The sequence below is a fragment of the Phoenix dactylifera genome, unplaced genomic scaffold, assembly GCF_009389715.1.
Source record: "Phoenix dactylifera cultivar Barhee BC4 unplaced genomic scaffold, palm_55x_up_171113_PBpolish2nd_filt_p 000559F, whole genome shotgun sequence".
Classification (NCBI taxonomy): Eukaryota; Viridiplantae; Streptophyta; class Magnoliopsida; order Arecales; family Arecaceae; genus Phoenix; species Phoenix dactylifera.
This window is the reverse complement of record NW_024067966.1, coordinates 33,120-44,971: the sequence shown is the minus strand read 5'-3', so window position 1 is coordinate 44,971 and position 11,852 is coordinate 33,120. Positions and strand designations below refer to the sequence as shown.

At 36.8% G+C, this 11,852-nt stretch overlaps 1 protein-coding gene across 1 annotated transcript; it reads right to left on the bottom strand.

Annotated features, from left to right (window-relative positions):
• Positions 1-7,623: 7,623 nt before the first annotated feature.
• Positions 7,624-10,177, bottom strand: LOC103722104 (nicotinamidase 1-like). The gene is made up of 5 exons (XM_008812544.3): positions 9,919-10,177; positions 9,145-9,328; positions 8,781-8,914; positions 8,425-8,610; positions 7,624-8,010 (listed from the first exon to the last, which is right to left on the bottom strand). Exons 1-5 carry the CDS (start codon positions 10,078-10,080, stop codon positions 7,894-7,896), a joined length of 783 nt encoding a protein of 260 aa, XP_008810766.1. The 5' UTR covers positions 10,081-10,177; the 3' UTR covers positions 7,624-7,893.
• Between the last annotated feature and the right edge of the window lie 1,675 nt (positions 10,178-11,852).

Sequence of the window (11,852 nt, the reverse complement as noted above, 5' to 3'; positions counted from 1 at the left end):
TTTTCTTCATCCGGGCTATTGTCATCGCTTCCCCAAGCCGCCATCATTGCTTTCTTTTTGTCCTTCGTCTTTAAGCTCTTTATGAATTGAGTACATTCGGCTTTGATGTGTGCAGATTTCTTACATTTAAAGCAAATAATTTCATCTTCCTTGCTTGATTCTCCTTTGTAGCGATCTTTCTTTTGAAATTTCCTCCCACCTTTCTTTTTTCCATTTAAGAAATTTGTTGAATCTTCTAGCAAGAAGAGCCATATCTTCATCATCGTTACTTGAAGCATCATTGTCGCTAGTATCGTTGGAAGTGCACTTCAAAGCGATGTTCTTTTTCTTGTTGTTGTCATCAATCTCCTTGTGACTCATCATGGTAATCTCATGAGTTATGAGTGAACCCAAGAGTTGATCAAGACTTAGTCGATTGAGATCTTCAGCTTCTTGGATCGCCGTCACTTTTGGTTCCCAATTTCTTGGCAAGCATCGGTGGAGCTTTCTCACCATTTCTACATTTGAATAAGTCTTACCAAGAACTTTCAAATTATTAGTGATGTTAGTAAAAGGAGTAAACATCTCAAAGATAAATTCATTCTCATTCATTTTAAACAACTCGTAACTATGAACAAGCATGCTAATTTTTGATTCTTTCACTTGATTAGTCCCTTCATGCATAACCTCTAATTTATTCCACATTTCTTTAGCCCTTTCACATGCTGAGATCTTATTATACTCATCACAATCAAGAGCACAAATCAAAGAATACATAGCCTTAGCATTATTTTAATAAGCCTTAAGCTCACTAAGTTTTTCTAATGGTTGAATAACCCCTTCTTCTTTAGGTGGCTTATAACCTACTAAGATACTTGTCCATGCTTCTACATCATGAGCACATAAAAAGATTCTCATACAGGCTTTTCAATACATATAGTTCGAGCCATTGAAAAATGGAGATTTGTTTGTAGAATGCCCTTCAATAATATTGGTGTTCAAAAAGTTTGCCATAGATCTTTTTTCAAAAGACAGTGAAGTCTAAAAAATAATTTTTGAATCTTGCTCTGATACCAATTGTTGGCCCAGAGTGGCAAACCCAAGAGGGGGGGGGGGTGAATTGGATTTTATAAAATTTTTGAAAATAAAATCAAATCCTCTCAAGTTTTTAAATCTAATGAAATAAACTAGATGCAACAAGTATAGCAAGTAATAATCATAACTATGCAACTAAGCATGAAAAAATAAAGAGTGAAGGAAAGAAAAATAATACACAATGATTTATAGTGGCTTGGTCTCCTTATGAGCCTACATCCACTCTCCGAGACTCCTTTTCGAGATTTAATCCACTATGCTTTTTCAAAGCTTTACAAACTGCTTGTCTTTCGGGTGCAAGCAACCTTTACACTTGGTGATATTCGAGCTAACCCTTGTTTGATCTACTCCCTCAAATATTTCTTTGTTTATCTAGAGTACAATCCTCCTAAGCAATTACTCTCTATCACTCAAGCTAACAAGAACTTCACAACTCTCTTACAATATTGTAAGCACAGTACTCTCTTGATTTCTATTAATTCTTCTTATTGTAATGATGATGAATATACTCTTATTTATAGGCTTCAAGAGTTCATAGCCGTTGGTGTTGATAAAAGACCAAAATATCCTTGAATTGGGCTCCAAACTTTGAATTTCAAATTTGAAAATTCTGAGTTTTAACTTTCTAATTTGATATGACAGATTGGAGCCTCTGTTTCTCACTTCAAATGATTTTTTCTGCATAGGCCATAGTAGGATGAAAAGTAGATCTATGAGTTATCTATTTTCTATATTTGTTTTAGATTTTTCTTTCATGTAGTTTGGAAAATGTAATCGAAATACCAAAGCTGGTTTTGAAAAGCTGTCTACTGCAATTACTCTATTTGCAGCCTCTGTTTACCTCTTCAAACAATTTTTTCTGCATAGACCATAGAAGGATGAAAAGTAGATCTATGAGTTGTCTACTTGATATATGTTTTTCAAGTTTTTCCTCTACGTGGTTTGGGAGATGTAGTCCAAATACCAAAGCTGGTTCTGAAAAGCTGTCTGCTGCAATTACTCCATCTGCAGCTCTTATTTCATCTACTACAAGTTAGATCTAAAAAGTTTGCAAATCATAAAACTTATAGCTATATGAGTCTAGTACAACATAATCAAATTTCATAGCAATTTAGTTGGTACATCTCGAGATATGCCAAAAATACTAAGATAATATCCAAAGAGTGTATATAACAATCATGTTACTAAGAATGATTCAATTACTTGAATGTATACTACTTTCATTTTTACAAAAAGTAATATTTAAAAAAGTATAAATAACCACTAAAATATTATCATCAATTATTAATTCAATTCAATATTTATAACCAACCTTTTATAAAGTGCAATGCCAAGAAATTCATGTATACATATAAACAAGGTAATATGCAACATACTAACAACACTTTAAAAATCTTCTTAATAAATATTCACACAATGTTTATTATCATCAAAATCAATCTTATAAAAACTTAATCTAACAAATATCACAAAATATCGTGATCTTTTCTTAGTCGCAACAAGAGCAGGTATCCAAATATCAGAGTGTATCAAATCAAAAGGTGCAGTGGAGAAAGGAATACTTTTATTAAAGGATAAAGCATTTTGTTTTCCTAATTAACAAGAGATATAATTAAAAGGTTGAAAATTAACTTTTTTTAAATAACCACTCGAAGCCAAAGACTGAATGTGAGACAGAGAAGAAAGCCCCAAATGAGAATGCCAGAGATTCGAGGATACAACAGCGACTGATGGAATAGGACTAGAGCTAGGTACATGTAATGATGTGAGCTTAAACAGACGACCAACTTTACGCCCGGTCCTAATGAGCTGACCCGTCTTCTGATCCCGCACATCACAACCTTTGTCAGTAAAAGTTACTTTAAGGCCATGTTCCACAAGTTAATTAACAGATAGCAAGTTGAAAGATAATTTCAGAACAAGATATGTATTATGTAAGAAAAGGATAGAAGTAGAGATAGAACCTACATGGTTAACATCTATATGGGAGCCGTTAGTAATGTAAATAACGAGAACATGATTTAAATTTGTTTTCAAGGGAACTAAGGAGAGAGCAGAGGTTATGTGATTATAACAGGCAGAGTCAATAAACCAAGAAGGAGGTTTATCTGAGATGATAGAAAGGGCAGTGCGAGATAGAACCTGACGAACTATTGCCTCAATATCAGCTATAGTAATGGATGAAGTGGGCATAGAAGAAGAAGACGCAAAAGCTGATGAACCAGTAGAAGCAATAGCCAAAATCTGGTGTGACGAGACCGCTTGAGCTTTTCGAGCTACTTTCTCCTCAGCTTGTTTCTTCCTGCACTCTGAGATCTTATGGCCTATTTTGCCACAATGGAAGCATTGTTTCTGAAATTTACTAAGCTTTCCCCTATCTAACTTTGAAGAGGTAGCTGCAACCACTGGAACAAAAGCAGAAGGAATAAAGGGAGTGGATAAAATACCAGCTGATGTAGCCATAACTGTATCAGTAGAGACACTCGACGAGTAGCCTGACGAGTCTCCTTAGAGATAAGCTCGGTGAGGGCTACCTCAACAGTCGGTTGAGGAGATCGATGAAGTAAAGAAGCTCTAGTGTTCTCAAATTTATTTCGAATGCCTATCATAAGTTGAATATATTACCGACGATCCCTTGAAATTTTTTGGCAGAGTCCTCATTTATAAAATTAGGATCAACCTAGGCAAGCTAATTCCAAAGATTGTTAATCTGTGAATGGAAGTCAAGAATAAATTGACTAGATGTTTGACGTAATTGATGAACCATGGACTGCAACTGGAACTGAAAAGCTAAGTCCTTTGAACAATTATAACGATTTGCCAAGAATTTCCATGTAAGCTTGGCATTTCAAAATTTTGGGAGAAGAGTCTGAATAGAGGGCACATATGTATTAATAAATCAAGATAAAATTTTACAGTGTGTACTATCCCATTCCTCCTATCATTCTTTAAAATCAGCATCGGACTCTGTAGGACCCTATTTAGGAGTTTTTTTGTCTTCAGTAATAGATCTCCATAATTTGTGCCTAATGAGAAAAACTGACATCTATTGAGACCAAATATTATGGTTGGTTCCATCTAGAATGGTCTTAATAGGACATGTATCATTATTTGGCAAAGCCATGATTGAATTTTCAAGCAAAAATTGTTTTTTTTTTAAATAGAAATCTCGGGATGTTAACAGACTCAGAACGCCAACCGTCTCTAGACTTAGCTTTGTGTCACATCTCAGTGTCAGAGAGATGTGACTGAACCGTCTCTGGACTTAGCTCGAGGGGGCAAAGCGCAGTGGCTTCGTGTCACGTCTTAGTGTCAAAGCGTAGTGGCTGTATGTCTACGCTCACCGCACCATATGTCTCATCTTAGTGATAGAAAGAGAGAGGATGGGAGGTTACGTACTCAAAAGTGGTCGGGAGAGAGATGGAGAAGTGACTGCCGAAGGTGATTGAGACGGTGGAGGAGATTGCGGCCTTCTCTGACTATCGGGCGCGGAGGATCAAGCTGCTGTCGCCCATGCTGGAGGGGCTCAGCAAGGACCCCAACCCCGAGCGGGTGGCCTGGATGCCAGCACTTCTTCGTCGCTCCCGCTCCGCTGCAGGATCGCCGGCCGCAGAAGAAAACTGCCCCCCACCACCACCGGAGACCGGGACAAACTCCTTCGGAAGAGATCGGGAGAGAGGCGATGCATGAGAGGCGGAAGGACGGAGGCGTGCGAGGGTAAAAGAGTACGGGAAAGAATGAGAGATGCGGTGGCAAGGGGCGCTAGGGCTCGTCGAAAGAGATCGGGAGAACAACAACTTCGTCCCCCGCTCTCTGTCTCAAATTGGAATAGAGCACCGAAAGAAGAGATCGACGAAGCTGACGGGGGTGTTTGCTGGCGACGAAGATGGGTGGAGGAGCAGCGAGCCTGCAGTATCCCAAGGAACGAAAGCCGGAATAGCTGATAGGAGAGGCGACAGCAGAGGAGCTTGTCGTTGGCGACGGATGGTCGTTGCCGAAAGAGCTGGGAGGCGGAGGTGGGGGAAGTGGGACGAGGGCGGCTCCGGGATCTCGGAGGCTCTTGGCAGTGAGGGGTCTCGCCTCGTCAGGCTAGAGAAGGATCTCCTATACAAGGCGAGGCTCTGATACCATGTTAAGCATAGAAGGAGAGGAGAGAGAAATGTAGAGAGAGAAGGATATGAACTTTATTCCACACTTCAAAAGTGCCATAGCCCATCTTTTATAATTGAAGGTGGCTATGTACGGCTCATATACACCTCATGTATATAGCTCATATATAACTAACAATACAGTTCATGTATAGCTAACAATACAGCTCATGTATAGCTAACAATACAGTTCATACACAATTAACACACAATACATTCAACATCTTTTTATTGTTGCAAGCATGGTATGTTGTATCGCCTCATACCATCCGGTACAGAGCGTACCGTACTATACCGAAAGAGTTCCAACCTATACCTAAGTGTACCGAGGTACGTACCAGTCCGTACTTGGGCGTACTATGATAAAAATTAAGAAAAATTGATTAGAGAGCTATTTCGGTACAAAATATATCGTACCATACCATACTGTACCGAATTGATAAGGTGCCGATACGGTATCCGGTACCGAGATTGTGGACCTTAGTTGCAAGGATGCATTAAGTGTTAGAAGTGTTCGAACTTCAAGTTCTAAGACTTTGAATTCTGAGAACTTAAGTTGGTATTTTTTGTTTAACAAATGCCGCTTTCATTTTTCTCATCTGTTTCATACATTATACACTTTTTGTGCTATTTAACAGAGATAGATATTATTTGGTAATTCACAAGGGAACTGTCTTATATTACTATATGTATGCTTACATGATTAAATTGCTTCCTATCTGATGCACATGTCCATGCTGAAATCGTTGGACTTGATTTCCTAATGCATTGTATCAGTTATCTGATGCTACTTGACTTGTTTTCATTTAATGGTAGTAAAGTTCTAAACTAAATATAATATTTCTCTTAATTTGCGGTCAAGGCAAAAGGCACTTGCAGATCTGCATAGCATGCACACTGAAAAGGTATGCACTCTCACATTGTTGTGCATTTTTTTTATTCTTTGTGGCAGTAGAATTGAGAAACTTGTTTTTTTTTATTAAAATAGTCAATTTGTATATGGAATAGAGTTGATCGAACATCGGGCTGGGTCGGGCTCGGGATGGGATCTACAATAAAAATTAGGCTTGATGTTTATGCTTAGGCCCAACCAAGCCGGGATATCGGACCTCATTTTTGTCCAGGCCCTGACCAATGTTGAAAGGTCAATATAGGTTGGCCAAACAGACCTGATATTGATGTATTCATTAAACATATAGTATAAAATTTTATTATTATAAATATAATTAGTTAACATAATTAATATATAAAAATAATATATGTGTGTGTGTGTGTGTGTGTGTAATATCTGCGCAATTTTGATATTTTGTATGAAGGTTTCAGGATGCACCGTTCTGGAATTTGGATCAAGGTTTCATTAACACCATCATATCCCTAAATAATGGACCCTCTTGAACCGTCTTTTGCTATAACGGAAATTATGCCATTATTGGCCTTTCTCAGCAATTTATGTGTTGATTTAGAAAAAAAAATGATCATTATAATAATGAAAAATAAGGGACATTAATGGTGTCATTAACAAAAAATGAATGTTCAATGCATTAAAGGTTACTACTTTTCAGCTACTATCTAGGTACCAAGTTTGTATTTAAAAGTCATTATTTTATTTAGGCAAACAATGTAAACATTACACAATAACCATTATGATATAACGACTGTGATAATATAAAAACAAACAAACAAACAATGGCCTCCTTTTGTTATTATAATTAGTATAGCAAGAAAAGAATAGTATAACAAATATACAAGCATTTCTCAGTGGTCATATCCCTTCGCTTCTGGATTCAAGTCAGCCGGCCTCTTTTGGTAGGCATTCTTAAAATATGTAGTATGGAGATTAGCTTTATATTGGTAAAACTATAATTGCCTTTCTCTCTGTAGTTGAAATCCCAAAACTATAGTGCTTGCAGGACCTTCCAGACTTGGTTCATGCTGATAGAAGTTGCTGTTGCATTTATTAAAGGTCGACTTAATCATCATCTTGCTTTGTTTTTTTTTTTTTCTGAAAAAAAAGAAAAGAAAAGAACTTAATATTCAGGCCATTTTATAGAAAAATTGTGATTGCTTGGAGAGAACAGTGCAGGGTAAGAAATCACTTCAGCATGTATCAAGTCTCGCCGAGAGGAGGCAGTGCCTGATAACATAGAACCTTTCAATTGTTAGGAAACTTTTCATGCCTACCTGTCATTCACTTTGTCTCAGGATTTGGACAACAAGATATCTCCCAGTTTATGCCACTCAATCTATCTTTATTTCCACAAGCTTTCCAAGGTGCCAAATGCCTTGAGGGGAATGATAAGGAAATGGTCAATCTCTAGTCCTTCTGCAAGCGAAATACGCAATAGCTTGCAAGTCTCGGGCTTGCAGAGTTCCATTCAAGAACAAGAAGCTTTAAAAGACCACAATTTGAAACCGAATGCTTATATTACTAAACATCTAGAGGATTGCCATGCAGCTTTGGAACTATAAGAACGGAATTACATAGACATTGGAGGAAACCATCCCAAACACTAGAAGAACATGGACTAGTCCATATAATGCGATCATTGGTGGATACCATAATTTTCACTTTATACATTAAGGAGAGCCTATTTCGCAATTGCATGTACGAAACCATCCAAGAACATTAGCATGATAAGTTTTTCACTAGTCTCATATTCCTTGGTTCCTTTTAAATATGCTGAATATGGCCGGATCTCAGTTCCTCTGAGGAGCCAAGAGATACTTTCTGCACTATTCTGGCTCCTCTTCCCTTTGCCATGTAAAGTCCTACATGATGCATCAATTCCTGTAGGAGAGAAACAAGCAAAGTTCAAAGCATAAGAATCAAAATTTATTGGACACCAACTTTCTAAAGTAAGTCTACTTTTAGTCCCTAATTCTATATATTATGGCAGAATAGTTGATTCATCAGTTATGTCAAGTAAATAAAGTAATTCTCTTTCTTTCTACTTGACAAGAGAATTAGTTTTAACTAATAATTATAGATATTCTGCCTAAAAGAAAGAAGATTGTCTGGTTGCTTGAATTAATAAAGGGAGAATGTATATGAGAGTGAATCCTATGTTAATTGACATCCATTTAAAAACAAGCTACCACTGAATTCTAACTATAAAAGATGGTGATGAGCCCCCCAGAAAATGACCTGAAATCAATGGCAAATGCAATATAGAAAATGTTGACAGAGGATGATATATCAAACCTGTGGATGAGCTAAGGTTCCTTTGACATTTCTAGCAACATCAATGGGGAAGTCGAAGGTAGCACATCCACCTGAATAAACCACAACATCTTCCAGTGGTGGTACAAGGCCAATATTTCTAGCAGATAACGTGGAGCACACAAAGTCTAAAACACAGATATCTGTGCATATTCCTACCACCAAAACCTGCATCAAGTTATTAGTTATTTAGGATCAGCTGCCATTCCCAACACATTAAATATAAGCACTTGCACAACAAAAACATATTATGACAGCAGCATAACTATGCAAAAAGTTTGTTCCGTCTCCAACCAACGAATATCCAATCATTTGCTACTAGATATGGTTTTACTTACAATCTTGATTTCATTAGTCTTCACCCACTCTACAAAAGCATTAGTGCCATCCATCTCCATTGAACCAATGAACCCATCGAAGCAATCTTTGCGTTTGATTGTCACACTTGGGTCTGTCTCCAACCATTTCAGTGCTGAGATTTCCAGTAAATCAGAAGCACAGTGTTACAAGTAAGCCATCAACTAATTCAAAACTGTATTAAACTTGTAACAGCTAGGTTATCTACTAGTAGTTGTTACTTCATACTTGCGATCGACAATTATATCCATTGCTGATGTAATTGTTTTAAGTGTTCAATCTTCTGTTGTTGATATATCTATGTGAGCTAGAGAGATGTAATAGCAGCAGCAGCAGCAGTAGTACCTGGGACCAAATCTTCTTCACCTGATCCAATTAGGCAGTGAGGTGGGTAAGGAGGTTCAGGCTTGTTGGGATGGTGGGAATCAAGAAGAACAAAGACAGGCCATTTCCTTTCACAGAAAACCTTCGACAGCCTCGCCGCCGCCTCTACCATCGCCGATATCTGTCTGTTGGGCTCGGTTGGTGCCTGTACATGAGCAACAACTCAATCCATCAAACTAAATTTAGATCATGCCACAAAGTTTCCTATACTTGGTAATTCAAATAAACCCCATCAGATGTTAAATTAGTAGCATAGTTAATTATATATATATATATATATATATATATATATATATATATATATATATATATATATATATATATATATATATATATATATTCCCAAGAAAGAGCCTAACTTGGGCTTCTCTATTTGTTCTTTCTTGCAATTCAGAACACCAACTTTTGAGGAGTCAATGCAAAATACCTTGGCATCAAAAGCAAGCAAAACAGACGAAGATACCCAACAAAAAGAGCCCAGAAATCATCCGAAGAAAAGTTAACTACCGGCCGTTCTAATTATGAAAGAAGGAACATCAAATCTAAAGACTCCAATCTAGCAGCAAAATTATCAAACATCCAACTCCTAAATTTCGCAAAAATAAAAAATTTTCACAAGAGGGAGAGAAAAAAAATTATACAAGCAAAAAATCTAATGGCAACAGCTTAAATCGTAATTTCTGTAACCAACAATTAGAAGGAAGCATCAAGCGTCAAGCATCTCCATTAGTATACCAGATTGCCAGCTCCAACGGTACAGAAGCCATTGAGGATGTCGACAAGAACGAGACCAACAGCCTTTCCGGACTCCACCTCGGGCAAAAGGAGAAGGTTTTCCTCTTGCTCGAAGGGTATCTCGGCCTTCAACAAATCCACCATCTTCGTCTCTGAACCCATCACCCTCTGCGGTTCAATTAAAATTTCACGAGTGCTTTTAGATATTTATAGAGAAAGGAAGCTGGGACCGGGCCACGCATTTCATCGAACGGATAAGAGAGACGTGGGAAGAGCTGAGATGCCGTCACCACACGGCGACCGAACCTTGATTTTTTTTTTTAAGGTAAATCTATGTTTACTTTTGACTAAGTAGAGAAATCTGACACAAAAGATTTAAACAGTTGATGTGAGATATTGCTGTCGGTCCACTCGATGAGTTGGAATCCAACTTGCAAATTGCAATCATGGTTGCAAGCCATGAAAGGAGAAAGCATGGCTGGGCGATTTATGTATCGACTCTGTGAAATTAAAGAAGAGATGATCAAATTTTAATTCACAGTCATATATGTTGCATTCCTATATTAATACCCAGATAACAATGACCTGCCGCTGAATTAGATTAAACCATGTTCATTTGCCAAAGTAGCGTTCTAGAACCAAGCTTTAACCATTATAATTAAGCCCGGTGCTTAGCAGCATTGAGCCCTCTTGACCTGTTCAAGTTGGCTCAGCCAACGTTTAGGTAAGAAATAGGGACAGATAGTACATCTCTATATACTTACTTCTAGGTATGTATATAAGATAGGTGATGATCTTCTCTTTTTTAAAAAATATAAATAAATAGAGCAATCCAAATTTGGATTTGGATTTGGGACAAAAAGGTCTTTGTCTGGATCCAGACTATTCAAAGTGACGCCGGGTCTTTGGCCGGGCCCGACAAAATTTGCCGCCCTTTTGTGCACATTTTTTCCAACCATTACGTAAATACCTGCAAGGATCCAATCATGAAGAGTGCAAGGTCATTCTCGTTGTCGACTTCCCCGGGATCGTTTGGTTCAGAAAATAATTTTTTTATTAGATTATTTTTGTTACAAAGCTGATACTTAAATATAATGTCTAAAACTAATTTTATATATTTAATTTTTTAATAAAAAAATATTTTTTATTTTATTTTAAGCTAGCACTATTAGAAAAAAATATTCTATTTTTCAGCGAATTAGACTTCCTTATATCTTATATAATTTTTTTTATAAAATATAAAAATCTTGTTCATATAGAAAATTTATTTTTTTATTTTTTAAAAAATTCAATTAAATATATCACATCTTTTTATTTTTTTCTATTTTTTTTCTTGCGAACCAAATGAGCCATTAAAATTACCCACTTTTTTTTTTTTTTTTTGATATCTGGTAGTTGGGATTAACACCTCAAGTATAATGTCTAACCTTTAGTCTCCACTTTTGGGCTTCATCACACTAGGCCAGTTATATACCTACATCCGTGATGGGAGAGTTATGAACTCTCTGATCAATGGATGTTATTGCATAGATACTCGGGTTCTTAAAAGTAGGTGACATGCAAAGCAACTACCACTTGGAAGGATGCATAAAAAATAACGACAATGCCGAAAGTTGAACCCAGTTTTAAGATACCCCACACACACACACACACACATACGTATGTACATACCTATACAAACATGCACATATGCATTATACATATATACATGTACATAAATATATTATTTTGTAAGAATATATGTGATAATTTCTATGCTCTAATGTTTTTTATGAAAAAATGGCAAAGGCCAATCGAATATATTAATAGAGAAATCAAGCTATTCTCTCTGGCACAACGTAGTCAGAAAATTAGGTATTATAAGTTATCAAGCTAATGCCGACGTCCGTTTCAGTTGAAAAATGCAGTTGGATGTTTGGGATCTTATAAGTGAT

Coding starts and splice junctions, on each gene's coding strand:
- LOC103722104 (XM_008812544.3), bottom strand. CDS start 10,080: ATGGGTTCAGAGACGAAGATGGTGGATTTGTTGAAGGCCGAGATACCC. Junction 8,915..9,144: donor TGAAGAAGATTTGGTCCCAG/GTACTACTGCTG, acceptor TGGAAATCTCAG/CACTGAAATGGTTGGAGACA. Junction 8,011..8,424: donor GAACCTTAGCTCATCCACAG/GTTTGATATATC, acceptor TCTCTCCTACAG/GAATTGATGCATCATGTAGG.